Source organism: Ochotona curzoniae, unplaced genomic scaffold (assembly GCF_017591425.1).
Source record: "Ochotona curzoniae isolate NIBS_2020 unplaced genomic scaffold, NIBS_Ocur_1.0 contig_2861, whole genome shotgun sequence".
NCBI classification, from domain to species: domain Eukaryota; kingdom Metazoa; phylum Chordata; class Mammalia; order Lagomorpha; family Ochotonidae; genus Ochotona; species Ochotona curzoniae.
This window is the reverse complement of record NW_024465620.1, coordinates 3,153,668-3,178,601: the sequence shown is the minus strand read 5'-3', so window position 1 is coordinate 3,178,601 and position 24,934 is coordinate 3,153,668. Positions and strand designations below refer to the sequence as shown.

General features: G+C 65.5%; 2 protein-coding genes across 4 annotated transcripts; one reads left to right on the top strand and one right to left on the bottom strand.

Moving 5' to 3' along the window:
• Positions 1 to 493: 493 nt before the first annotated feature.
• Positions 494 to 8,123, bottom strand: EPS8L1 (EPS8 like 1). 2 transcript variants are annotated; one of them, XM_040978087.1, is made up of 19 exons: positions 8,104 to 8,123; positions 7,334 to 7,374; positions 6,909 to 6,967; positions 6,501 to 6,662; positions 6,272 to 6,421; positions 5,853 to 5,935; positions 5,293 to 5,515; positions 4,420 to 4,546; positions 4,244 to 4,332; positions 4,073 to 4,147; positions 3,835 to 3,983; positions 3,203 to 3,344; positions 3,089 to 3,117; positions 1,963 to 2,098; positions 1,401 to 1,532; positions 1,225 to 1,321; positions 966 to 1,137; positions 740 to 872; positions 494 to 654 (listed from the first exon to the last, which is right to left on the bottom strand). In XM_040978087.1, exons 1-19 carry the CDS (start codon positions 8,118 to 8,120, stop codon positions 568 to 570), a joined length of 2,103 nt encoding a protein of 700 aa, XP_040834021.1. In that variant the 5' UTR covers positions 8,121 to 8,123; the 3' UTR covers positions 494 to 567. The 2 variants fall into 2 exon arrangements, with proteins under 2 accessions (XP_040834021.1, XP_040834020.1); XM_040978086.1 differs by having other exon boundaries at positions 1,225 to 1,318; positions 8,104 to 8,120.
• A 6,770-nt stretch (positions 8,124 to 14,893) lies between these two features.
• RDH13 (retinol dehydrogenase 13) lies at positions 14,894 to 22,643 on the top strand. Of its 2 annotated transcripts, XM_040978098.1 has the most exons (7): positions 14,894 to 14,987; positions 16,104 to 16,222; positions 18,040 to 18,195; positions 19,903 to 20,007; positions 20,450 to 20,662; positions 20,924 to 21,025; positions 21,625 to 22,642. In XM_040978098.1, the coding sequence occupies exons 1-7, from the start codon at positions 14,923 to 14,925 to the stop codon at positions 21,867 to 21,869; spliced, it is 1,005 nt and encodes a 334-aa protein (XP_040834032.1). In that variant the 5' UTR covers positions 14,894 to 14,922; the 3' UTR covers positions 21,870 to 22,642. The 2 variants fall into 2 exon arrangements, with proteins under 2 accessions (XP_040834032.1, XP_040834033.1); XM_040978099.1 differs by lacking the exon at positions 19,903 to 20,007 and having other exon boundaries at positions 21,625 to 22,643.
• The last annotated feature ends 2,291 nt before the right edge of the window (positions 22,644 to 24,934 follow it).

Below are 24,934 nucleotides of genomic sequence, written 5' to 3'. Positions count from 1 at the left end.
TGTGGGGCAGGGGCCTGAGGTGAGGACACTGCTGGCCGTGCTCTTCCTGCACAGGGCTCATTCCGGGGTGGGGGTAGGGCAGGGGCTTACGGCTCCAGAGCTGACCTCTCCCACAGGGCTGGTGGCCCGCACTGTGCTGTGGGGGGAAGCCCGGGAGAAAGCTGGCCCTCAGCCGCTGGTGGACCGGCCAAGCCTCTGGGCGGAGCTGTGGGTGCCAGGGGGCAGTTGGGCTCAGGGTGGCTTCCCCAGCGCAGACCCAAGGGCCTGCCGCAGCCCCGCCAACAGCCGGGCCAGAGCTGGCTGGAAGGACAGGCCGCAGGTGCTGGACAAGGTCTCAGGCCTGGAGGGACCAGTGCCCTGCAGGCACGGCGAGGGGCAGCCGGCTAGAGAAGGGACGGACAGCCACACACTTGTGGAGAGGCTCTTTATAAAGGGGGACAGCGCGTGCCAGCGTGCGGGTTCGCTGCGTGCCCGTCCTGGGCGCTGTGGCCGGCCCGGGGTTAGGGGCCCCGTGGTCCGGGGGGCTGGCACAGAGCCCTTCCCCCGCAGGAGGCAGTGTTGCAGGGGTCAGAGAACCTCCGCGGCCGTGCCACCTTCCACTTTCTTCTTTTGCTTCTCCATCACCACCTCCAGCTCCGACACCTTCTCCCTGTCCTGTGGCAGGGGGTTGGGGGGCCTCAGGACCCCGCTCTCAATTCCCGGGGCTCACCTGCCTTCTGCCCTCGCTCCCCCGGCTCACCTGCCACAGCGCTCGCTGCACGGCCACCTGGCTGTACACTCGCGGCCCTTCCTCGGGGCTCACTGCGCACAGCTCGTCCTTCTGCAGCGAGAAGAGCTGCGCGGCGCTCAGCGTCCCCAGCGCCTCCACGGTCCTGGGGGACAGCGCGGTGGTCAGGGCCCAGGAGTCCTGCTCAGCGCTGGCCCCCCACCCCTGCCCCGCCGGTCAGCGCCCGCCCCTTGCTCACCCGGAGCTGAAGCCCTTGGCCTGCAGCCAGGCGCGCACCTCGGCGGCGTCGGAGTGCCGGCCCAGCTGCGGCTCGGCGGCGCGGGGCTCGGCGCGGGGTGCGGGCAGCGAGCGGCCGCGGGCCAGGCGTGCCTGCAGCTCCTCGTTCACGCTCAGCATCTGGCAGAACTTGTCTGCGGGCAGAGTGTGGTGCGGGGTCGGTGCGGGCTCAGTGCGTGGGCGTGCGGGACTCCCGCGGGCCAGCTCTCCACCGCACTCACCCTTCTCGCTGGGGTCCAGGCCATTGAGGCTGTCGCAGCTATCCCAGCGCGGCCGGGACGGGGCCGGGGCCAGTGGGGCGGGGGGCGTGCTGGGCTCCTGAAGTAGAGAGGCCGGCTGCTGGCTCTGGGGTCACTTCTGCACCCGATCTACTCTCGACCTGATCCCCCCGGCTTACCAGGGGCTGGGCAGGGTGCTGGCCGCAGTCCACCACAGGAGCCGCGTGGGGCGTCAGGATGTTATAAGGCACGTATCCCTCCTGCCCCTGAGGGTCCCGAACCTTCCACCACTTGCGCTGGTCATCCAGGACCTGCACCGGGCAGGGGACAAGGGCTCGAAGCCAGGGTCTGGAGTTGAGGGCTGGCCAGCCTCAGGCCTTCACCTGACACCCTAGCCCCCAATGGCATGTCCGTCTGATCCCTGTCCCAACCCCCTTGGCATATGTCCCCCCGACCCCCACCCCGCTCCTGGCCGACCTGCAGCACGTCCCCCCGACCCCCACCCCGCTCCTGGCCGACCTATAGTACGTCCCCCCGACCCCCACCCCCACCCCGCTCCTGGCCGACCTGTAGTACGTCCCCCCGACCCCCACCCCGCTCCTGGCCGACCTGCAGCACGTCCCCCCGACCCCCACCCCGCTCCTGGCCGACCTGCAGCACGTCCCCCCGACCCCCACCCCGCTCCTGGCCGACCTGTAGTACGTCCCCCGGACCCCCACCCCCACCCCGCTCCTGGCCGACCTGCAGTACGTCCCCCTGCTTGACCGACAGCTCGCTGCTGTTACGGGCCTGGAAGTCATAGTCACACCGCACCCACTTCCCGGCCGCGGGCTCCTGTTCCAGCTGTGGTTCTGCTCCCAACTCTGCATCTTGGTGACTGGGGGGAGGGGCGTGGGGGTCAGAGGGCAGCCAGGTGCACTGCCCGCCTGAGCAAAGCCCTGGTGAGCTGGGGTTACGGCCAAGCAGGGGCGGAGCAGGGGCCAGGTTAATACTGTTAATGGAGCCCCGGGTGGGAGGCCAGCCACCCCAGCCACCTGCCGGGTTCTGTGCACGGACAGCTGACTGGACGTGGTCCTTGGCAGGAAGGACCTGGTGCCTGGACTCCCACCCAGTTCCCTTCATTCCTGCGAACGCCCCTCAGGCCGAGGTGCAGCCCACACGGGCCAGCAGAGAGCTCTAACTGCCAGTGCCCCAGCACCACCAGAAGCAGCAGCTGTCCCGTCCCCTGCCCGCTGCCCAGAGCTGGTGACTGGCAGCAGGGGCCCAGTAAGGGACCTCTGCCCCCAGCTGGCCTACCTGTGCAGGAGAGAGGGGGGGTCTTCAGGGCCGCGGCGCCCCCTGTGTGGGGCCGGCAGCTCCCTGCAGCTGTCCCAGCCGAGAGGCTCGCCCCCTGCCTCCCCCAGCCCTGTCCTGTCCCCCCACCTCCGTTCTGCCCCTATTCCCTGAGTGGCCTAGGGTCCCCGCCACCCTCCGCCTCCTGCTCAGCCTCAGTTTCCTGACCCCCCCAGGGACACTCACCTCTGCCTGCACCCGAACGCTGACACCACCCCTTCCCAAGTCTCCCCGAAGCTGTTCCCCCAGCTCCTTCCCAGACTCACACCCCCACTCCCGGCCACCTCCCTGCAGCACCCCAGGGGGCCCCGTCCTTGGGGTCCACCCACTCCCAGCCCCTTGCGGCTCCCCTCTCCTGCCCCATTCCCTGCTCCTCCCCCCTCTCCCAGCCCCCAACCCCAGCCCCTCACCACCTCACCCACCTGTGCGAGGCGGCAGGCAGGAGGGAGGGGTAGACGGACACAAAGGGGGTGCAGTCAGCCTTGGGTGCTCGGCCCCCGCCCGCCCCGCCCGCCCCGCCGAGGGGGACACTCACCCATTGACAGCCACCCGGGGGGCGCTTTGCTGCGGGAAGCCGGAAGGGCGCGGGTCAGAAGGGTGCGCCCGCCCTCGGGGGTCCGCCCGCTGTGCCCCACCCCGGCAACCTCACCTGCCAGCGCCGCCGCTCGTGCTGCAGCTGCCTGTGCACCGGGTCCTCCCAGGGGCGGCCCTGCGGGTCGCTGGCCGGGGGCTCCCAGCCGCTGCAGAACTCGGGGCGGTACGGGGCGCCCTCCTCCGGGGGCAGCTCCAGCCTGCGGCCGGGGGCGGGCGGGCTCGGCTCAGCCGCGTGCGCGGGCCGCCTCCCCGGAGCCTCGCCCCTGCGGACCCCGGAGCCCCGGAGCCTCGCCCCTGCCCGCTCTCGGGATCCCCAGCCCGGGTCCCGGCGCTCCGCACGACCGGCTCACCTTCGGAGTCACCACGCCCCTTCTGTGACCACACCCTCTCCGTGGCCACGCCCCTCCCGCTAAGCCCCGCCTTTCTTCCAACGCCATTGGTCCAGTCTGCTGTCCGGCCTTTTCTCGGGTACCGAATTGTGTCTTGGGTCCGCCCCAGATCCCTGCTCCTCCAATCAGCACGTTCCCCGCTGACCACGCCCAGCCAGATTACCACACTCTCCTGCTGACCACGCCCCTGCTCCATGACACGCCCCCGGTGACCACACCCGTCGCCATAACCACGTCCTGTGGCCACGCCCTTCCCAGCGACCACGCCCCAGGTGGCCACACCCGTCGCCCCGCCTACCCCGGCCTGGTCCACGCGTCGCCCAGCGAGGCCCAGAGCGCACGCTCGCGCGGAGTCACGTTGTCCCGCAGCAGCGCCACGGCCTCGGCGGTGAGGTGCGGGCTGCGCACGCCGCTGGCCAGCTGGGGGCCGCCGGACGTGTTGACGATCTGCCGGGATGGAGCGGGCGGTCAGGGCGGTCAGGGCGGCGGGGCGGTCAGGGCGGTCAGGGCGGCGGGCGGCTGGACCCCAGACCCACCATCTGCAGGGGCCCAAAGAGGAAGTGCAGCAGCTCGGCGGAGGACGGGTTGGCGATGTTGCCGCGCAGCCGGGCCTGCGGTGGGGAGACAGGCAGCGGTCACTCAGGGTCGGGGCCAGGGAGGCGGGCAGCGGTCACTCGGGGCCCGGGTCCCCAGGTCGCCGCGCTCACCAGCAGGCTGAAGGCGTACTTGATCTTGCGCAGCACGTCGCAGTACTCGGCCTCGGACGGCGGCTTGGCCCGCAGCGTCAGCAGCCCGTCTGCGCGGGGCAGCGGGGGGACGCGGGGTCAGCGTACGACCGCCGCAGACCCGAGGCGGGGACCCCCGTGCGGGCGCGCCCCCTTACCCCCGGACGCGCGGCGCCGGGTCCTGCGGCCCCGCTCCCGGTGCTCCAGCACCCGGGCCGCCTCGGCCGACTTCTGCAGCCTCGAAACGAAACTCTCCACGTCCTCAAACACGTGGTTCAGGAGGTCCTGGGGGCCGGGGACGCGCCTGAGCCCCGGGCCTGAACCCCGCAGAGGCCAGGGGCGCAGGGGAGAGCGGGGGGCACCGGGGGTGCAGGGGGCGCAGGGGAGAGCGGGGGGCACCGGGGTGCAGGGGTGCAGGGGAGAGCGGGGGGCGCAGGGGAGAGCGGGGGGCACCTGGGGTGCAGGGGTGCAGGGGAGAGCGGGGGGCGCAGGGGAGAGCGGGGGGCGCAGGGGGCACAGGGGTGCAGGGGAGAGCGGGGGGCGCAGGGGAGAGCGGGGGGCGCAGGGGAGAGCGGGGGGCGCAGGGGGCACAGGGGTGCAGGGGAGAGCGGGGGGCGCAGGGGAGAGCGGGGGGGGCGCAGGGGAGAGCGGGGGGCGCCGGGGAGAGCGGGGGGCGCAGGGGGCACAGGGGTGCAGGGGAGAGCGGGGGGCGCAGGGGAGAGCGGGGGGCGCAGGGGAGAGCGGGGGGGCGCAGGGGAGAGCGGGGGGCGCAGGGGGCACAGGGGTGCAGGGGAGAGTGGGGGGTGCCGGGGAGAGCGAGGGGCGCAGGGGGCACAGCGGGACCCAGTGGTGCACACGTGGTGCAGCAGTTACAGGCCCCGCCCCCTGGCACAGCCCCGCCACTCAGGACGCACGGAGAGCGACTCCGCCCCACGCGAGTCCCGCCCACTCCTGACCACGCCCTCCGAGAGCCCGCCCACCCCGGATCCGACCTGCACGCAGGCCCCGCCCTCCTGGCCCCGCCCACTCACCACCTCGCGCTCCGCCTGCAGCCCCGGCACTTCCGGCCCCCGCGGCCCCGGATCCTGGCAGGCCGCGCCGGGCGCCCCCTCGGCCTCGGGGATGGGGTCCTCCCGGGGTCGGCCGCGGCCGGTGGGCCCCACCGCGCTGATGACGGCGCGCACCGACGGGCGGCGCTGCAGGGGCGGCGTGTCGGCGGGCGCGGGTTCGCGCTGCAGCTCCTCCTGCGTGGCCCTGGACGGGGCAAGGCCGGCTGGGACCGGGAGCCCCTCCGCTGGACCCCGCCCTCCGCTGGACCCCGACCTGACCTCGGACCCCGCCTCCCCTGGACCACGCCTCCCCTGGACCCCGCCCTCCCCTCGGACCCCGCCCTCCGCTGGATCCCGCCCTCCCCTCGGACCCAGCCCTCCCCTCCGGACCCCGCCTCCCCTGGACCCCGCCTCCCCTCGGACCCCGCCCTCCCCTCGGACCCCGCCCTCCCCTTGGATCCCGCCCTCACCTGAGCGCCGCCGCCCTCCCCTTGGACCCCGCCCTCACCTGGACCCGCCCTCCCCTCGGATCCCGCCCTCACCTGAGCGCCGCCGCCCTGCGCTCGCCGCGGCCTGAGCGGTAACTGTGCAGGGCCCCCTGGATGTCCTCTCGGATCAGCTCCGCCTGCCAATCACAGCGTCAAGCCACGCCCCTCCCCTGCGGGGGCCCCGCCCACGCCAGCGGAAACGCCCCAACACAGAGACCCGCCCACCGAGTGAGACACGCCCACAACGGGAGGGTCTCTCACATACACACACACACCCCTTGGGAGGCCCCACCCATCGCAGGAAGCCCGTCAATCACATGGAATCCCCGCCCATCTCTCTGGACCACGCCCATGGTAGCCTCGCCCACACGGAGGCCCCGTCAATGGCCCCGCCCCGGCAGCCCCGCCCCGCGGTAGCCCCGCCCCGCGGCCCCGCCCCCACGGCCCCGCCCCCACGGCCCCGCCCCGCGCACCCCCAGGCGCAGCCCCTGGAAGAAGTGCACGTCGGGCTGCGCGCGCTCGGGCTCCTGGCACACCAGCAGCAGCAGCGCGCGGGCCCGGCCCGGCGGCGTCACGGCGTCGCAGCGCAGCAGGGCGCCCAGCGGGTACGACTCCAGCTCCTCCTGCGGGGCGGACGGCGAGCTGAGGCCGGGGCCGGACGGGGCGCGCCCGCGGCGGCTCCCCGCACCCCGCGCCCCGCACCTTGGAGGTGGGGTCGAGCAGCGCCACGTGGTCCGGGGACACCCGCAGCAGCATCTCCTGCGCCCAGACGCGGCCCTGGCTGTCCATGGCCGCCAGCTTCCTGGAGGCGTCCTCCACCGTGTGCACGCCGTCCTCCTCGCCCAGGCAGAAGGTCACCAGGTGCTGGGGCGGGCGGCGAGGGGCTGAGTCCCGGGCTTTTCCTACCCTCTCTCACCCCCGTGGCCAGCTGCCCGGCGCCAGAGCTGGCCGGAGTCGGAGCGGCCTCGAGGTCCCTGACTCTGTGTCCGCGGGCGCACGAGGCCGAGAGCTGGCAGCGCCTGTACACACCCCGCTCTCCCCGGCCTCCCGCGGCCCAGCGCCGCCCCAGAGCCCCCCGACCCCTGTCCCGGAGGAAGACACCGGACTCACGTTCACCAGATACTGGGACACGTCAGCCATGACCACTGTGGAATACCGCTTCCTCTGCTCTGTGGGCGCAGCAGGGAACTCTGACCCGGGGGTCCCACGCTCCTCCCTCACACCCAGGGGTCCAGCCCCTCCTCCCTCAGACCAGGGGTCCAGCCCAGCCCTTCCTCCCTCACACCCAGGGGTGCAGCCCAGCCCCTCCTCCCTCACACCCAGGGGTCCAGCCCAGCCCCTCCTCCCTCACACCCAGGGGTCCAGCCCCTCCTCCCTCACACCCAGGGGTCCAGCCCAGCCCCTCCTCCCTCACACCCAGGGGTCCAGCCCCTTCTCCCTCACACCCAGGGGTCCAGTCCCTCCTCCCTAAAGGCCTTGGTGCTCATCCCAGCACCCACAGGCCCCTTCCCATGGCTCTGGGACACCTGACTCACCGTAGATGGACTTGGCACTTGGCTTGGGGGCAGCCTCTGGGCTGGGGAGGGGGGAATAGAGAGGAATGAGGGTCCTGTGGGGACAGGGGGCCGTGGGCAGGGGAGAGGGTGGGGCCTGAGCTGGGCTTCAGGAGGACGGGGGAGGTGTGGCACCAGCAGGCGGTGGCAGGGAGCAGGTGCCTGCTGTCACACAGGCCTGGGCTGGAGCCCGGCTGCACCCCCCCATGCCCTGACCTTTCTCCCTGGCTGTGGCTCCAGGCCCCCCAGGGCCGTACAGGTAAGAGTTCATGGCCTCTCAGCTGCCACGTGCATCCTGGTCTCCTTTCCAAGGTCACTGGCTCCTGAGAACCCCGGAGGTCAGGGGCCTCCTGTTGCTCCTTCTGCCCAGCTTGTACCCCCGCAAAACAGGTCAGCCCCGGAGGCTCGGAGCACCCCACGGAATGCGCAGGATGGGCTGGTGCTTGGCCCCTAGGAAGCTCCTGTCATCCCTTCTCCCAGAGCCTCTTCCTGCCCGCCTGGGATGCCAGCAGCCGCAGTGGAACCTCCCCAGCGCTGCACTTGCTGCCCGCCAGCATTTCTGCAAGTTCCAGCGGGGCGGGACCCTGGCAGGGGAGGGTCAGAGGCTCCGGGGACCCCTGATAGGATGCGGTGTCTGCCCTAACCCCGACCACGCTGGCTTCCTCCTCGGGTGTGTGTGCTGGGCCTGGCTGCAGCGAGCAGGGTCTGCTGGGTGGTGAAGGTGTGGGGCGACAGGGGGCAGGGGCACTTACCCAGTGGAGGTGTTCATGGCGCTGACAAGGGCGGCTCCGGCCGCTGCCCTGGAAGCCGGCAAGGAACTGGGGACGACTGGACCTGGCGGCCAGTGGAGATCTCAGAGCCCCAGCCCCTCCTCCCTCAGACCCACGGGTCCAGCCCGTCGCCCCCTCCTCCCTCAGACCCGAGGGTCCAGCCCCAGGCCCCCTCCTCTCCAGGGCCAGGCCTCCTTACCTGCACTGCTGTCTGCCTCTGTCCCCACTGGCTCTCAGCTCCCCAGGCCGGCCAAGCCACTGGCCCCTCCTCCTAGCTCCCTCCCCAGGCCAACGCCTCCCTCCGCATACCTGAGCGCTCACCTGGCACCAGCAGGCCCTGGGGGCGGGTCTGGTGGGGAGATGGGGGGGCTGGGGCAGTGCACGGTGTGGGCGGGGATTGTATTAATCAGGCATCAATCAAACAACACACTCTGACATCACAGCCAGGGTCAGAGGCCTCACCTTAGTACAGCCTTCCTTTGGGGGATGCTGGCCGTGGCTAGGGGGAGCCCCCTCTGCCCAGCCCCTAGTGCCCTGCCCTCGGGTCACACTGTGGGGAAGCCAGCCCTCTAGACCGGCTCAAGGAGACCCCCCACCCTGGTCGGGACCATGGTTCTCCTGCCTTTCCTGACACTTGACCTCAGGTACACTGTGAGGAGAGCAGCGCTGAGCCCCTGGCACGTGGCACATCTGTAGGCATGATGGTTCCTGACGCTGGTGACCGAGGGAGGCGGGAGCAGGGAGGGGGTCCATGTGTGCAGTGATGCAAAGGCCACGGCGCAGGCGGACGGCCACGGCGCAGGCGGACAGTCACGGCGCAGGTGGACAATCACGGGCCACGGTGCAGGCTGATGGTCACAAGGCAGGCGGATGGTCACGGCGCAGGCTGATGGTTATAGGGTAGGCTGATGGTCACAGCGCCGGCTGATGGTCATAGGGCAGGCGGATGGTCACAGGGCAGGCGGACCCTGCTTGAGGCTTGGCTTTGAGCCGTCCTAACTGGGCGTTTGTCTCTTTACAGAGCCAATGAATGCTGTAGTTATTTGAAAGGCAGTTACACATGGAAACAGAGATCTTCCAACCCCAAATGACCACAGTCACAACAGCCTAGGCTGGGCCAGGCCAAAGCCACGAGGTGGCTGGCACCCATCCAGGTCTCCCACATGGATGCAGGGACCCAAGGGCCTTGTTCCGCTGCTTTCCCAGGCGCATGAGTGGGGAGCTGGATGGGAAGTGGAGATGCCAGGGCTTGAACCCATGCTCTGATGCTGGTGGCCTGCGGAGTGCTTCTGCCCTCACAGCAGGCTGCGAGTGGCTCCTGTTAGCTCCATTGAGGTCCACAGCTGCACACCTAGAGCCCCCCGGGTGTGGGCGCACCCATGCCACACCTCTTAGCCCCTTCACTGCCATCCCTTGCTGCGACTTTGCTGTGTGGCCCTAGGCGAGCAGCTCAGTCTCTGTGCTGCAGGTACCTGGTTCTGAGATGGGGAAGATCAGATGAGGTTGCCAGAAACTGCTGGCACACAGCCTGGCAGAGAGCCAGTGGTCCATGAGGACCCAGGCAGCAGGCACCCCTCCCCAGTGTCTGAGCCAGCTGCTGAGAAGGTCAGGGCAGGCTTCCTGGAGGAGGTGACGGGCTGGAGCCCAACCAGAAGGGCTGGTCAGACGGGAGGTCTGCTAGCAGAGGGGACATGCTGACTGGGACGGCCTAGGGCACCGAAAGGGAGGGTCCTCTCTACTGGCCCCTGTGGTTACTCACGTCCCAAGCCTTCTGTCAGTTGGCCCTGCTGGGCAGGGAGCACAGCCCTGTGTCACTGCTGGAGGGGAAACCTGGGGCATGGCCTCCCGGGTGGGAAAAAGAGGCAGATTGAGTCACGGGGGGCGGTAACAGGCTTGGTGTGAGGGAGGAGGGGCTGGACCCCTGGGTGTGAAGGAGGAGGGGCTGGACCCCTGGGTCTGAGGGAGGAGGGGCTGGACCCCCGGGTGTGAGGGAGGAGGGGCTGGGCTGGACCCCTGGGTGTGAGGGAGCAGGGGGCCCGGGGTGAGGGAGGGGCTGGACCCCGGGTGTGAGGGAGGAGGGTGACCCGGGTGTGGGGAGGGCTGGACCCCCGGGTGTGAGGGAGGAGGGGCTGGACCCCTGGGTGTGAGGGAGCAGGGGCTGGACCCCTGGGTGTGAGGGAGGAGGGCTGGGCCCCTGGGTGTGAGGGAGAAGGGGCTGGGATGGACCCCTGGGTGTGAGGGAGGAGGGGCTGGACCCCCGGATGTGAGGGAGGAGGGGCTGGGTTGGACCCCTGGCTGTGAGGGAGGAGGGGCTGGACCCCTGGGTGTGAGGGAGGAGGGCTGGACCCCTGGTCTGCGGGAGGAGGGTGGGCCCGGGTTGCAGCGTTTGAGTGAGAGGGCGGAGTCTCAGTCTGGTCCGGCAGGTGCCCCGGCCCCGCCCACCCTGCGGCCTGGAGGTTTGAAGCTGCCAAGAGACCGAAACCTAAGCCTCCGCCCCATGCCTGCTTCCTGCTTCACTGCCCAGAGGAGGCCGCTCCCAAGGCACTGGAGGGTGCTCACAGTTCCCCTAGGGCGGCTGGGCTCCGCCCCTACAGGGGAGCAGCCAGCGGGTTCTGGGGGCTCGCAGGGCTGAGGTGGGGGAACATTCCACGCCTTGGCCTCTGACCCATCTGAAGCCCTCCCCACCCCATCCCACCCTGTGTCCCCAGCCAGGAAGCCTGAGAACAAGGGTGGTGGGGGATGGGAGCTGTGGTGGATTGAGCAGGGGGCAGATCGCCTAGGAGCTGGAGACTGGGCCCTGGAGCTTCCTCCAGCTTGTGTGTGAGAGAGAAGGAGGCAGATAAAGGGGTTTGGACATGAGTGGAAGTTCGCCAAGGACCATGTAATGGCCACGATGTGATGGGTGAAAAGCACGTCCTTAGCCTGTGAGTGAGGTGTGTGCAGGCCCTGCGGGGCAGGTGCCGGGCTCGGTGTGTTCAGCGCAGTGGGAGGAAGCCCCCCAGGCTGGCTGGCTGGGAAGTGGGTGGGGGCTGTCCTGGATGTGTGCTGGGGAGGGGGCAGGTTTGGACAGGGGTTAGGGAGGGCCCCAGAACTGGCCTGGCTGGAGGGGGAGGAGGGACGAGGGAGGCGGGTGCTATTTGCTCTCGGGGCGGGAGCAGGGTGGGGTGAGCGGGGCTGCTGGTCCTGAAACCGGAGGAGCCTGGTCCTTGTGTGGCCCCTGCCCCCCACCAGGCTGGCCAAGCGCCAGCAGAGAAGTGGGAGGGTCCCGGCGGGCCTGGAGGGTACAGCCGAGCTCCCCCACCTTGGTTCTTCCCTTAAGTGGGTTTAAGTGCTGGGGTAAGGAGACTTGCTGCAGGCTGTGTGTGCCTGGCATTCTCTCTTTTTTTCCCCCCTCCTTCGGAACTGCACTTCCTGGGCACCTGTGTGTCCACGTGGCCGAGGGCCACACTGCACTCTGCTGCCAGCTTCCATCCTAGGCCCCCTGAAGGGCTGTGGGTCCCCAGCGCTGCACGCCTGTGTGCTTCCCTCTTGCTCTCATCTCGTCACTCGCTCAGCACTTGCTTACTCGGCATCCACTCTGCACCACGGCGCAGGTATCAGAGAGGAGGCAGCCCCGTGACCACCCTGAAGGGCCACTGCTCCAGGTGTGCCTGCAAGGGTGGCAGGTCCCAGGGACGGCCTTTCCTGTCCACTCCTTGTGCCAGCAGCCAGCCGTGGTAAGGGTGAGGTCCTGGCTGCCATGCCAGCCTCCCAAGCCCATGGCCAGCCCGCCATGGCCCGTCACTTGCTTTCGTAAATCAAGTTTCATCAGAACACGGTTACAGCTGCGTTGGAGGCATTGGGCCTGCGGGTGCTGCCTGGGCAGGGCCTGGCCCTGCTGCGGGGTTCACTGCGTGGCCCTTGACGCAGAAAGCCTGCTGCAGCCCCCGGCTCCAGGGGCTGCGGGCACAGGGACAACGCCCCGTGGCTGTCTCTCACCCTCTTGTCCACAGAATCACCACACAGGGGCTCTGTGTGATGGCTCAGTGGCCAACCTTCGCACGTGCTGGTGTGTGTCCTGGCTGTTCCACTTCCCCTCCAGCTTCCTGCTTGTGGCCTGGGAAAGCAGTGGAGGACGGCTCAGTGTCTCGGGACCCTGCACCCACATGGGGGATCCAGAAGAAGCTCCTGGCTCCTGGCTTCGGACAGCCTAGTTCTGGCTATTGTGGCCATTTGGGAAGTGAACCAGTAGATGCAAGATCTCTCTGTCTCCCTCTCTCTGAAACTCTTTCAAATAAAAGTAACTAAATATTTTAACATTCATTTTTATTGGAAAGGTAGATTCACAGAAAATCTTCCATCTGTTGGTTCACTCCCCAAGTGGCAGCAATGGCCGGAGCTGAACCGATCCAAAGCCAGGAGCCTCTTGCAGGTCTCCCACACATGAGCAGGGTCCCAAGGCTTTGGGCCGTCCTCCACTGCTTTCCCAGGTCACAAGCAGGGAACCGGATGGGAAGTGGAGCAGCTGGGACAAGAACCAGTGGCCATATAGGATCTTGGCACATGTAAGATGAAGTCACTGACCATCGTGTGGGGCCCTAACTAAATTGCCTTTAAAAGAAAAAACAGAGGCCTGGCATGGTAGCCTAGTGGCTCAAGTCCTCACCTTGAATGCATTAGGATCCCATATGGACACTGGTTCTAATCCCAGCAGCCCTGCTTCCCATCCAGCTCCCCGCTTGGTGTGGCCGGTCCCCCAGGCCCGTGTTCCTGTGAGGGAGGTGCCTGGGCGGGCAGGTACAGGGTCTGGCCATGCATTGCCCTCAGTGAGGCCTGGTGGCACGTTCAGGTCCTCCCGCCTTAGGACAGCAGGACCAATGGCTCACATCCTTGGCATCTCCTCGTGGCTCTCAGGGCAACTGTGGAGGCTGCCCTTCACGGCGTCGCCTAGGTGCCCTACCTCTCAGTTAGGAAGGAGTATCCCTTTTATTTATTGACTTACACTTTACATATGAAGGTCACTTAAAACCACCTGCCAAGTCCCTCTGGTCATTGCCCCATGACAATGCTCATCTGAGGTGTCTTTGTGACATCTGAGATGTCTCTCCTACCCATTCTAGAACCTTCCCCAGCCTACCCGTCCCCGGGGAAGTGCTTCCAGCTGTCAGACTGGGTTCAGGGCACTCTGTGGACATCCCAGGATGACGTTTTAGTCAGCTTGAGGATCCCCAGGTCACCCGAGGATTGCTGACAAACTGGATCTGTGCTCACAGAGCAAGCTCCTTACTTGTGACATAATTTCTGAAACAAAACAACAGAAATGTTCCTAACCTGTGTCACCTTGTGTCTGTTTCGGGGATTTATTGAGCATAAGACATGCAGGAAACGTCCCTGTCCTCCCTGTCCTGACGTAGAGACACTTAGTCCCCTCCTCACAGGCCCCCAGCCCTCCCCCCTCACACCCAGGGGTCCAGCCCAGCCCTCCTCCCTCACACCCAGGGGTCCAGCCCCTCCTCCCTCACACCCAGGGGTGCAGCCCCTCCTCCCTCACACCCAGGGGTGCAGCCAGCCTCCTCCTCACCCAGGGTCCAGCCCAGCCTCCTCCCTCACACCCAGGGGTCCAGCCCAGCCCTCCTCCCTCACACCCAGGGGTCCAGCCCTCTCCTCACACCCAGGGTGCAGCCCTCCTCCCTCACACCCAGGGGTCCAGCCAGTCCCCCTCCCTCACACCAGGGTCCAGCCCTCCTCCTCACACCAGGGGTCCAGCCCCTCCTCCCTCACACCCAGGGGTCCAGCCCTTCCTCCCTCACACCCAGGGGTCCAGCCCCTCCTCCCTCACACCCAGGGGTCCAGCCCCTCCTCCCTCACACCCAGGGGTGCAGCCCCTCCTCCCTCACACCCAGGGGTCCAGCCCAGTCCCCCTCCCTCACATCCAGGGGTCCAGCCCCTCCTCCCTCACACCCAGGGGTCCAGCCCCTCCTCCCTCACACCCAGGGGTCCAGCCCCTCCTCCCTCACACCCAGGGGTCCAGCCCCTCCTCCCTCACACCCAGGGGTCCAGCCCCTCCTCCCTCACACCCAGGGGTCCAGCCCCTCCTCCCTCACACCCAGGGGTCCAGCCCTCCTCCCTCACACCCAGGGGCCAGCCCCTCCCTCACACCAGGGGTCCAGCCCTTCCTCCCTCACACCCAGGGGTCCAGCCCCTCCTCCCTCACACCCAGGGGTGCAGCCCAGCCCTCCTCCCTCACACCCAGGGGTCCAGCCCCTCCTCCCTCACACCCAGGGGTGCAGCCCTTCCTCCCTCACACCCAGGGGTCCAGCCCAGACCCTTCTCCCTCACATCCAGGGGTCCAGCCCTTCCTCCCTCACACCCAGGGGTCCAGGTTCCCAGCTCTTCCTCCATAGTTCCCTTTGGCTCGCCTAGGAACCATTTTCTAGCTTGGAAAATTTCAGATTTCTCCTAGTCTAGGCAGATTCTTTAGGTAAACGCCCTCTGTCAAGTAAGGAAAGAGGTTAATATGTTTGACAATACAGCTTGGCCCTGCTTGCTAGTGCACGGGTGGGACTCGAACCCGGTTATTATGGGAGCTTGTCTGCATCTTAGCCAGGCGAATGTGCCGTCGCTGGAGCACAGAACGCGCCCCCGAGCTCCTGGGACTACCACTCCCAGCAGCCCCCGCGCCCGGGCCCTTCCCGTAGCCCCACTCCCGGCTCCTGGGACTACCACTCCCAGCAGTCCCCGCGCCCGGCGCTCCCGGAAGCAGCGTGCCCTTGGCCGGGGCTTCCTCACGTGGGTCGCGGACCCGCGCGCCGGACCCCCGGGATGAGCCGCTACGTGCTGCCGCTGTCGGTGCTGGGCACGGCGGTGGGCGGCGCCGTGCTGCTCAAGTGAGGGGAGCGGGGACGAGGGGTCTGCGCCGGTGCTGGGAGGGGCTGCCAGGCGGGGATACTGGGGTCACCGCCTAGTCACCCTCCTCGGGCTGCGCGAAGGCAGGTCACGGCCAAGGTCACCCTCAGGCCCGGAGAGGCAGCCCAAGGTCACTCCTTCAGGCTCTGAGGGTCGTTACCTGGGGTCACCCCACTGGGCTCTGAGGGTCCTTACCTGGGGTCACCCCACTGGGCTCTGAGGGTCCTTACCTGGGGTCATCCCCGAGGTTCTGAGGGTCCTTACCTGGGGTCACCCCTGGGCTCTGAGGGGTCCTTACCTGGGGTCACCCCACTGGGCTCTGAGGGTCCTTACCTGGGGTCACCCCTGGGCTCTGAGGGTCCTTACCTGGGGTCACCCCACTGGGCTCTGAGGGGTCCTTAACTGGGGTCACCCCCGAGGCTCTGAGGGGTCCTTACCTGGGGTCACCCCACTGGGCTCTGAGGGTCCTTACCTGGGGTCACCCCACTGGGCTCTGAGGGGTCCTTAAGTGGGGTCACCCCACTGGGCTCTGAGGGTCGTTAGCTGGGGTCACCCCTGGGCTCTGAGGGTCCTTACCTGGGGTCACCCCTGGGCTCTGAGGGTCCTTACCTGGGGTCACCCCACTGGGCTCTGAGGGTCCTTACCTGGGGTCACCCCCTGGGCTCTGAGGGTCCTTACCTGGGGTCACCCCTGGGCTCTGAGGGGTCCTTACCTGGGGTCACCCCTGGGCTCTGAGGGGTCCTTACCTGGGGTCACCCCTGGGCTCTGAGGGTTGTTAGCTGGGGTCACCCCGAGGTTCTGAGGGCTCACTGCCCGGGGTCACCCCTCAGGCCGGGAGACTCAGGGTCCCAGCCCGGGGTCCCAGGGGAGACGATTGGGCGCCCTGTCCTGCGCCCCTCGTCCAGGCCTGGCTGTGGTGTTTGGGAAGCTGGTTCTCTGAAACCAAGCTTTTTCTTAAAAAAAAAAAAAAAAGACTAGATTACGGTGAAGACAGGGTGATGGGGGCTGGTCCCCGCATGTGCCCAGGCCCTTGGTGCCACCTGTGCTGGTGGCTCCCCAGGCCCCCTGCGGTCCCCTGACCCCGTCCTCGCCCCCAGGGACTATGTGGCTGGCGGAGCGTGCCCCAGCAAGGCCACCATCCCCGGGAAGACGGTGATCGTGACTGGCGCCAACACTGGCATCGGGAAGCAGACCGCCCTGGAGCTGGCCAGAAGAGGTACCGCCCACTGGTTGTGGGGAGAGATTTTTTCTTTAAAGATTTTATTTTTATTGGAAAGTCAGATATACGGACAGGAGGAGAGACAGAAAGATCTTCTGTCCATTGATTCACTCCCCAAGTGGCCGCAATGGTCAGAGCTGAGCCGATCCAAAGCCAGGAGCCAGGAACCTCCCCCAGGTCGCCCACGCGGGTGCAGGGTCCCAAGGCTTTGGGCCGTCCCCGGCTGCTTTCCCAGGCCACAACAGGGAGCGATGGGGAGCGGAGCAGCCGGGACACGGAGCAGCACCCCTGTGGGATGCCAGCCCTGGAGGTGGCAGCTGTTGCAGCCATGCCACGGAGCAGCCCTTCAGTGGCAGCTGTGTGGAAGTGGGTGTGGTGCTGTCTGCGTGGGACGTCACGCCATGTGGAATGAGCCAGGAGCAGGGAAGTGATGATGCATTGGACTCCACTTCCTGGTGCAGTCAAGGGGTGCTGGGGAGGGAGGAGGGGGTGCTGGCGCTGAGCAGGCTTTGGTGAGGGACCCTGGAGATGGGCGGCGGTGGGCTTGTCGTGTGGATTTTGTCTCAAACGGAGCAGCTCTTTCCTTCCCATGGCTGCACAGAGGGGGTGTGTGTCCACGCAGGGCCCAGGTCTGACCTTGGTCTTCCTGGGGCACTGCCCCTCTTTCCGCCAGTAGTTGAGTCAGCCCTGAGGGACCGGGGACTGGCGTCATGGTCAGGGCCTGTGGGATGTGGCTCCGGTGGGCTGCTGTGGTGGTTGGTCTGGGCGCTCCCTGTGGGGTCAGGTGTGAAGGGAGGGGTCAGGGTTCTAGGTTTGAGCCCTCGGATGGAAGGGGCAGCAGGAGTGTGGGCTGCCCGTGCACTCTGGGCTTGGCAGTGCCCAGGGCTTAGAGGAGGTGTATCCCAAGGGGAAGGGACATGTGATCCCACGGGAAATGTGAAGTATGGGATGCGGTGGCAGCTGGGCACCTGAATTTGCATGGCCAGCACGTAATATGCTCCTCTGCTCTGTTCCTATCTCCTGTTGGCAGTTGAAGATTTTAAAAAAAGGAGGGGGAGTCCGGTGCCATGGCCAAGTGACTAAATCCTCACTTTGCATATGCTGGGATCCTCTATGGGCATTGATTTGTGTCCCGGCTGCTCCATTTCCCATCCGGTTCCCTGCTTGTGGCCCAGAGCCTTGGGACCCTGCACCCACATGGGAGACCTGGATGAAGCACCTGGCTCCTGGCTTTGGATCGGCTCAGCTCCAGCCATTGCGGCCGCTTGGGGAGTGAAGTAACAAATGGAAGATCTTTCATCTCTCCTCTGTAAACCTGATCTTTCAATAAAAATAAATACAATCCTAAAAAAAAAAAGTTCATGGAGCAGCTCATTGGGGCCTGTCTCACACACCCATATCTCCCTGATAAATGCTCCCAGAGCGGGGTGGCTGTTGCCTCAGTTGGGCTGGCTCTAGTGAATGCGGCCCTGCACTGACATGGGAGATCTGGAAGAAGGTTTTACGCTGTTCCGCCTCTGGCTGCAGGGGCTCAAACTGGTACCCATGTGGGATGCGGGCACTGCAGATGCCGCTGTGCCTGCTGTGCCACAACGCTAGCCTGTGTATCGTTTTCAAAATGGCATTTCCCCCAGGGTTTGCAAGACAGAGCCTACAGCTGTGTGTTGCACTGCTGCGTGTTATGGGCCCGTGGTCCTCCTCTGAGTGTTGGCACGGGCCTTGGCACCCACGTGGCTGGGGAGCTGTATGTTGTCTTCCTGTGGGTTCCTCCCTTGAGGTGGGTTTCTCAGAGATTCTCTTGTCCTGGCCTCCAGGAGGCAGGGTCATCCTGGCATGTCGGGACAAGGAGAAGTGTGAGGCAGCGGCCAAGGACATCCGTGGGGAGACCCTCAACCACCGCGTCACCGCCCACCACCTGGACCTGGCTTCCCTCAAGTCTGTCCGCGAGTTTGCTGCGAGGATCGTGGAAGGTAGGGGTGCGTGCAGGGCTTGCAGGGCACGCGGGGAGGCGGGGGGAGTAAGTGTCCAGAGGGGATCGTGTGTGGACAGCATGAACTGGGTGCATGGAACAGGTTTACAAGGCCAATGTGGGCTGCTGCCGCAGGCTGCCCTGCCTGTGAGGTAGGCCCCTGGATGCTGGGGCAGGCGCGGAGGTGTGTGAAGCCACACTTCGGCCTGATGACTGGCGAGAAGACGCAGGGAGGGCCAGGGGTGGAGGACCCTGGTCAGTTCCAGTGACAGGAAACAGTTTAAAAATCCCACACTGGGCCTGCGCTGTTAGCCCATGCAGTGTGGCTGTGCTTCCTTCTGGGAGCCTGGGTTTGCTCCTACCCCAATTCAGTGCAAGTGTGGATGGGGTGTCAGTTAAACACAGTAGGCATCTGTGTGCAGGCTGGAGTGTACAGTAGGTGTCTGCTGTGTGCAGGCTGGAGTACACAGTAGGCGTCTGCTGTGTGCAGGCTGGAGTACACAGTAGGCATCTGTTTATTGAGGTCCATCATACTGGAGCCCTGAGGCCAGCTAGGCTGGCTGAGCCCTGGGAAGCTCCCTTGGGCTTGCCCAGCTGACCTCAGGGAGGCTCTCCCTGGGTCCTCCCAGCTTGTGCCAGATCCCTGTGCCCAGGCATGTTGGCTTGCAAGCCTGTCCTGTCCCCCGCACCCAAGGCCAGCAGGTGCAGCAGGCAGCCCCTGCAGGTCAGCAGCAGAGGGTGCCAGTTTGAGGCTCACCTTGTGCCTCTCAGTGGAGCTGCCCTGGGTGTTGGTGGCTGGGTCCTGGCATTGGTGTCAGTGTGACTGACCCACTTGGGCTACCTGTGGCATCCCTGCTCCAGCCCACGCACGGCCGTACTGTCCCCACACACAGCCCTGGGCCAGCCGTGGCTTTTCAGTGGCTTGGGGCTGTTGCTGGCTCGCCATAGCCTTGGTGAGCAGTGTCAGGTCCTGTTAGTGTCCGTTGAGGCAGAAGGGAGGCGTTATGTGCTGGCTGAGCGTGTGTTGCAGGTCCTTCCAAATCACATGCTCATGGGGTCTGGGAAGACCTCGGTGGCCCTCCCCCAGGGACGTGGCTTTTTCCACAGTGGGGTGCTGCAGCGGTGCCTACTCCAGCTGGGCCCCAGGGCCTTTGACCCTGTTGCGCCCTCAGCCTGTTGGTGCAACCTCAGCCACTTCTGTGCAAATGAGGGGTTGGGGGTCAGACTGGTGCCTGTGGGTGCACAGCTCCTTGGCTCCCATGAGTCACTTCACTTTGATTCCCCAGGGATCCTGTGGGCGAGTTCTCCAGGACTTAGGTGGGAAGAGGACCTGGAGCAGTAGGCTGACTCGAAGCAGTAAACAAAGAGGCAGATGGAGTGGGTGATCAGTCTTCCACTTGTTGGGTCATTCCCCAGATGGCTGCGGCATCCAGGCGCTCCATCCTGGTCTCCCACATGAGTGACAGGGACCTTGGGGCTTGAGCCCTTGTCTGCTGCCTTCCGGGATGCACATTAGCAGGGAGCTGGAATTAGAAATCCAGGCTGGGCTCAATTCCAGCGTGCTGATGTGAGATGTGGGGCCCTAGGTGCAGCCCTGTGCCATAACTGCTCCTCTCTCCTCCCTGAGAGGCTGCTCTCCCCACCGCTGCAAATGGGCCAGTGTGTCTGGGGAGCTCAGCCCTCCCTGATGCACTGTCTTGTCCCCCAGAGGAGGAGCGAGTGGACATTCTCATCAACAATGCTGCTGTGATGCGCTGCCCACACTGGACCACTGAGGATGGCTTTGAGATGCAGTTTGGGGTCAACCACCTGGGTGAGGCCTGGGCTGGGGGCTGGGGGCCAGGGTCATTAAGCAAAAGTAAGCCAGGCACAGAAAGGTGTCGGTGCTGTGATCCCTCATCCTCCATGGAGTCTGTGGAACACAGAGACATGGCAGCACAGTGACTCCAGGGCCTGGGGGTGGTGGGAGAGGGGTAGACGGTAGCCAGAGGCCACGGTTCCTCCCGGAAGGAGGGGCTGGCTGTAGTTGCAGCAGCTATGCATCGTGTGTGTGCAGGTGAACTTGAATGTCACTGTGCCAGCTGCCTCTAAGTGTGTGAGAACTTCACAGTGTCTCCATCAAGATCTACACCGTCCACATGCATGTTTGCAGTTGTCGGGAAAGTAATCAGAAAGTGACAGCCATGAAGCAGGTGGGATGGCCGTCCTGGACAAAGCTGTTAGTGAGAGTCCTGCCTCGGTCTCCCCTCACCCAGGTCACTTCCTCCTGACGAATTTGCTGCTGGACAAGCTGAAGGCCTCGGCCCCCTCGCGAATCATCAACCTCTCATCCCTGGCCCATGTGGCTGGACACATTGACTTTGATGACCTGAACTGGCAGGCGCGGAGGTATGACACCAAAGCTGCCTACTGTCAGAGCAAGCTGGCTGTGGTCCTCTTCACTAAGGAATTGAGCCGCCGGCTGCAAGGTGAGTGAGGGGCAGCCCTCCCCTGGGAGCCTGAGGGGAGCATGGGAGGCCAGGCCACAGTGTGGCATGCGGAGTGCCTTGGGCATCCTGGCCGACATTACCAATCGATCCCTGCTCTCACGGTTGTCCTTCAGTCCCTGAGAGTGCATCCTAACTGGGCATCTTGGAGCAGACTTGGAGGTCTGGAAGCTCAGGGTGGGCAGTGTTTGGATGAGCCTGGCTCTTTCCTGCCCTCCTCCCATCAGTCTCTGCTCTCCCCAGGCACAGGTGTGACCGCCAATGCCCTGCATCCTGGCGTGGCCAGGACAGAGCTGGGCCGACACACAGGCATGCACAACTCCGCCTTCTCCAGCCTCACACTTGGTGAGTTCCCACGTCCCTCAGCCTGAGGACCGGGCCCCCTCAGAGACGTCCCTCCCCTGTGTCTGAGGGATGTGAAGGGACGAATGTGCTATGTGTGCTGTAACTCGTGGCTGACGGGAGATCCGGCAGCCATGCTGTGCTGCATCCAAGTCCCCCCAGGCCACCCAGGAAGATGCCTTCATTGCTTAGCCTCAGGTTCCCCATTTGGTCAGTGCAGGGTGTGCTGTGACCCACCTTATGGTCATGGTGGTGAGTGGATGAGCCCTCTCAGTAGGACCAACCTGTAATGCTGAGAAAGATGTAGTGGTGGTGCTGGGAACTGGAATCTTGGGGTGAGGCCACAGCAGGGGGACTCACTAAGGAAAACTTTAAGGGTGGATGGCTAGAGTGAGGGCTCAAGGCTGACAGAGGAGAAGGAGCTTCTGTCCTGGGGAAAAGTCGAGGAGGCCCCCTGGGAGAGGCGGCATTTGGGCTCGTCTGAGTGAATTTCCAGCTGGAGGTGAACCATAAGGGCACAGGGCTGCTGTGGCCTCCAGGGGTGGGCTGGGCTCTGACCCCTTCCTGCAAGAGTGTGGACAGAGCACCTGGGTTTATTGCAGGGCCCATCTTCTGGCTGCTGGTCAAGAGCCCCCAGCTGGCGGCCCAACCTAGCACATACCTAGCGGTGGCAGAGGAACTCGAGGGGGTTTCTGGAAAGTACTTCGATGGACTTCGAGAGAAGGCTGCAGCCCCTGAGGCTGAGGATGAGGAGGTGGCCCTCAGGCTCTGGGCTGAGAGTGCTCGTCTGGTGGGCTTGGAGGCATCTGGTGAATCCTTGGTGAAGGGACAGTCCACCACCAAGTGACCTCTGGAGCAGAAGTGAAAGGCACCAGGGTGTCCAGGATGGAGATGCAAGAACTAGGACTGCTGCTGGCCGTGCACCACTCCTCCACGAGGGGGCAGAGCCAACCACAGGTGCCCTGTGAGACCAGGGAGTGCTGGCTGCCTGTTCTGAAGTGCCCTCCAGGGGGCAGTGCTGAACCCACATGGCCCTGGGAGGAAGACATGCAGCTGCCATGCCCTCGTCCTGCAGGGCAGTGCTGACCATGTGCCTTTGTGGGGAGAGCTGGGAGAGCCAGGAGTGCCGTGCCCTCCTCGTCCTGCAGGGGGCAGTGTGTGTGTGTGTGTGTGTGGAGAGCTGAGACTGTTGGTTTCCTCTGCTCCGCCTGGGTGGGGGATGCTGGGAGTCCTTGGTGGCAGTATCCCTGGGGACCCTGTGCGTGTCTCTCCCTCTGCAAGCCTTGGTCTTTCCCAGCTACGGAGCTCACGGTCTCTTCTCGGTCACAGGAAGTGGCAGCTACAGATGGCTGGCCAGTGTTCCCTGAACACAGCCCTTGTGCCAGCCCTGGCCAGGTGTCGGGATCTGTGGGGCCCTGGCAGGCCGCCGGGCCCTCCCTATCCTGCTGACGGCCTGGGGGTGTGACCCCCGCTTCTGCTTCCTGGGGTTTGGGGTGAGGAAGTGCCTCCTTTGGGCCTGAGCCAAAACTACACACACTTGCTTCTTTCTAGGAAATTTTAAAAATCTTAAAAATGCTGACCAAAATTATTTGTGAAGTAACTGAAAGAGGCAGGGCTGGGCTAGAGCCGGGAGCGTCATCCGGGTCTCCATGCAGGTGCAGGTCCCAAGGCTTACTGCTTTCCATGCCACAAGCAGGGAGTTGGATGGGAAGTGGGTCAGCTGGGACATGAACCTGCACTTGTGAGATGCTGGCCCTGCAGGCAGAGGGCCAGCGTGCTGTGCCGCCGTGCTGGCCTCATGGTCCGTAGGGCTGGCTGGCAACCTCCCTCCGCCTGCCCTTGTAGCCACCCTGCTTTCCCCACAGGCTGCAGCAGGCGAAGGCTCATAGTCCCTGCCGTTGGGATGTGGCCTCCCCGCAGGGCCCTGGTGAAGCAGGCCTCTCTCCCTGTGGCTCCGTCCCGTGGGCTGGCTCAGCCTGTCACCATTGTCCACGATCCAGTGAAGGCTTCTGGCCGGCTCCCCGCTCCCCACTGACCCCGGTTTCGCGTCGTCTTGCTGAGTGTGTTCCTATACTGAGTGTGTTACTATAATGTCTCGGGGGCAGACAGCTGGCCTGCAGCCCTCGTGGGGTCCCACAGCCAGCACCCCAGGACAGCTGGCCTGCAGCCCTCAGGGGTCCCATGGGCAGCACCCCAGGACAGCTGGCCCTCAGGGGTCCCACGGCCAGCACCCCAGGACAGCTGGCCTGCAGCCCTCATGGGGGTCCCATGGGCAGCACCCCAGGACAGCTGGCCTTTAGCCTTCGTGGGGTCCCACGGGCAGCACCCCAGGACAGCTGGCCTGTAGCCCTCATGGGGTCCCACGGGCAGCACCCCAGGACAGCTGGCCTGTAGCCCTCATGGGGTCCCACGGCCAGCACCCCAGGACAGCTGGCCTGTAGCACTCGTGGGGTCCCATGGGCAGCACCCCAGGACAGCTGGCCTGCAGCCCTCAGGGGTCCCATGGGCAGCACCCCAGGACAGCTGGCCTGTAGCCTTCGTGGGGTCCCATGGGCAGCACCCCAGGACAGCTGGCCTGTAGCCTTAATGGGGGTCCCACGGGCAGCACCCCAGGACAGCTGGCCTGCAGGTGCTATGTGGTGGCTGTGTGCTCTGTGGCTTGGGAACTCTGCCTCCTTCACCCCAGGCACCATGGATTGGCTGGGTCCCCACGATCGTGGGTGTGTGTGGGAGTGGAGGGGCTTGCACAACAGCTGCCACCTGCAGAGTGGTGACAAGTGAGGGGTCAGGAGTGCGGGTAGGGTTGGCGTCTGAGGCTTCTGGTGGTGAGCATGTGGTGGCAGTGGGACCATGTCCCCAGTCCCCGGCTGGCATGGCCCCACGGGCATCCCAGGTGCTGCCCACATATCCTCTCCCATCAGCCAAGGAGCTGAGCGCCTCGCGTGCCCCTGCCCTGTCTGCCCGCGTCCCTCTGGGACCCTGGCTGGGACCCTCAGGGCCTCCCTCTGCCCAGTTGGTAGCTCAGGTCATCACCCTCTGTGTGGGTACAGATGCTGTGAGGGGAACGGAGAAAGGGGGGTAAGGTGTGGTTTCAGGAGAAAAAGGGAAATGAAAAACCAAGGCCACCACTTCCTCCCCGCCTTCCCACAGCAGCATGCCACGGTTCACCGCACTGGCAGAAGAGGGCGCTATCGAGTTACTCGTTACAGACAGCCAGGCCCAGACTGGCTGCACCGCAGGAAGCCACAGCGGCCCGGGGCAGGCGGGGTATGCGGGGCAGGCGGGGGAGTAGTGCGTGCCCGCTCGCCAGTCCAGCTCTCTGGGCGTGGCAGGTGGTGGCCAGGTGCTGGGGAGGCCAGGATGGCTCAGCCTCCCAGCTCCAGCCTGGCCCAGTGTTTGTGGCCATTTAGGGGAACCAGTGAATTTGTGAATGGAAGTCTGTCCTTTTGCGTTTCAAATAAAAAGAAAATAAAGTTTTTTGAAATTGAAGAGGCCTTGGTGGGAAGTCCTCTGGCACTGTCTGTACAGGGGTTAAGGCTGTCCTTGAGGGACCCCCATCAGCTCCCTGGCTTCCTGTCCCATGGCCCTCACCAGGACGGAGTCGGGGATCCCCACAGCTGGGCGCCGGGCGGGCACATGGCTCAGCAGGTGGAGCTGCCACCAACACCGCCATCCTGCTTGGGTGCTGGTTCTATTCCCGGCTGCTCCACTTGTGATCCAGTTCCCTGCTAACAGCCCGGGCACTTGAGAAACTCCCAAGGCAGCTTTGGCCTGGCCCGCCCTGGCTGCTGTGGCCACTTAGGAAATGAACCAGCAGAAGTTGGACCTCTCTAACTCTGCCCTTAAAATAAGCAAATTTTTAAAATAAAAAAGTGTTACTTGTGGTGTAGTAGACTAAGCCTTGGCCTGTGG

What these genes read in the sequence shown, in the direction of transcription:
- RDH13 (XM_040978098.1), top strand. Translation starts at nt 14,923, where the DNA reads ATGAGCCGCTACGTGCTGCCGCTGTCGGTGCTGGGCACGGCGGTGGGC. An exon ending in GTTTGGGGTCAACCACCTGG is followed by an intron (nt 20,008 to 20,449) that starts GTGAGGCCTGGG and finishes CCCCTCACCCAG; the next exon opens with GTCACTTCCTCCTGACGAAT. An exon ending in CTTCTCCAGCCTCACACTTG is followed by an intron (nt 21,026 to 21,624) that starts GTGAGTTCCCAC and finishes GGTTTATTGCAG; the next exon opens with GGCCCATCTTCTGGCTGCTG.
- EPS8L1 (XM_040978087.1), bottom strand. An exon ending in AGTACGCCTTCAGCCTGCTG is followed by an intron (nt 4,148 to 4,243) that starts GTGAGCGCGGCG and finishes TCCCCACCGCAG; the next exon opens with GCCCGGCTGCGCGGCAACAT. An exon ending in AGCACCCTGCCCAGCCCCTG is followed by an intron (nt 1,322 to 1,400) that starts GTAAGCCGGGGG and finishes TCTCTACTTCAG; the next exon opens with GAGCCCAGCACGCCCCCCGC.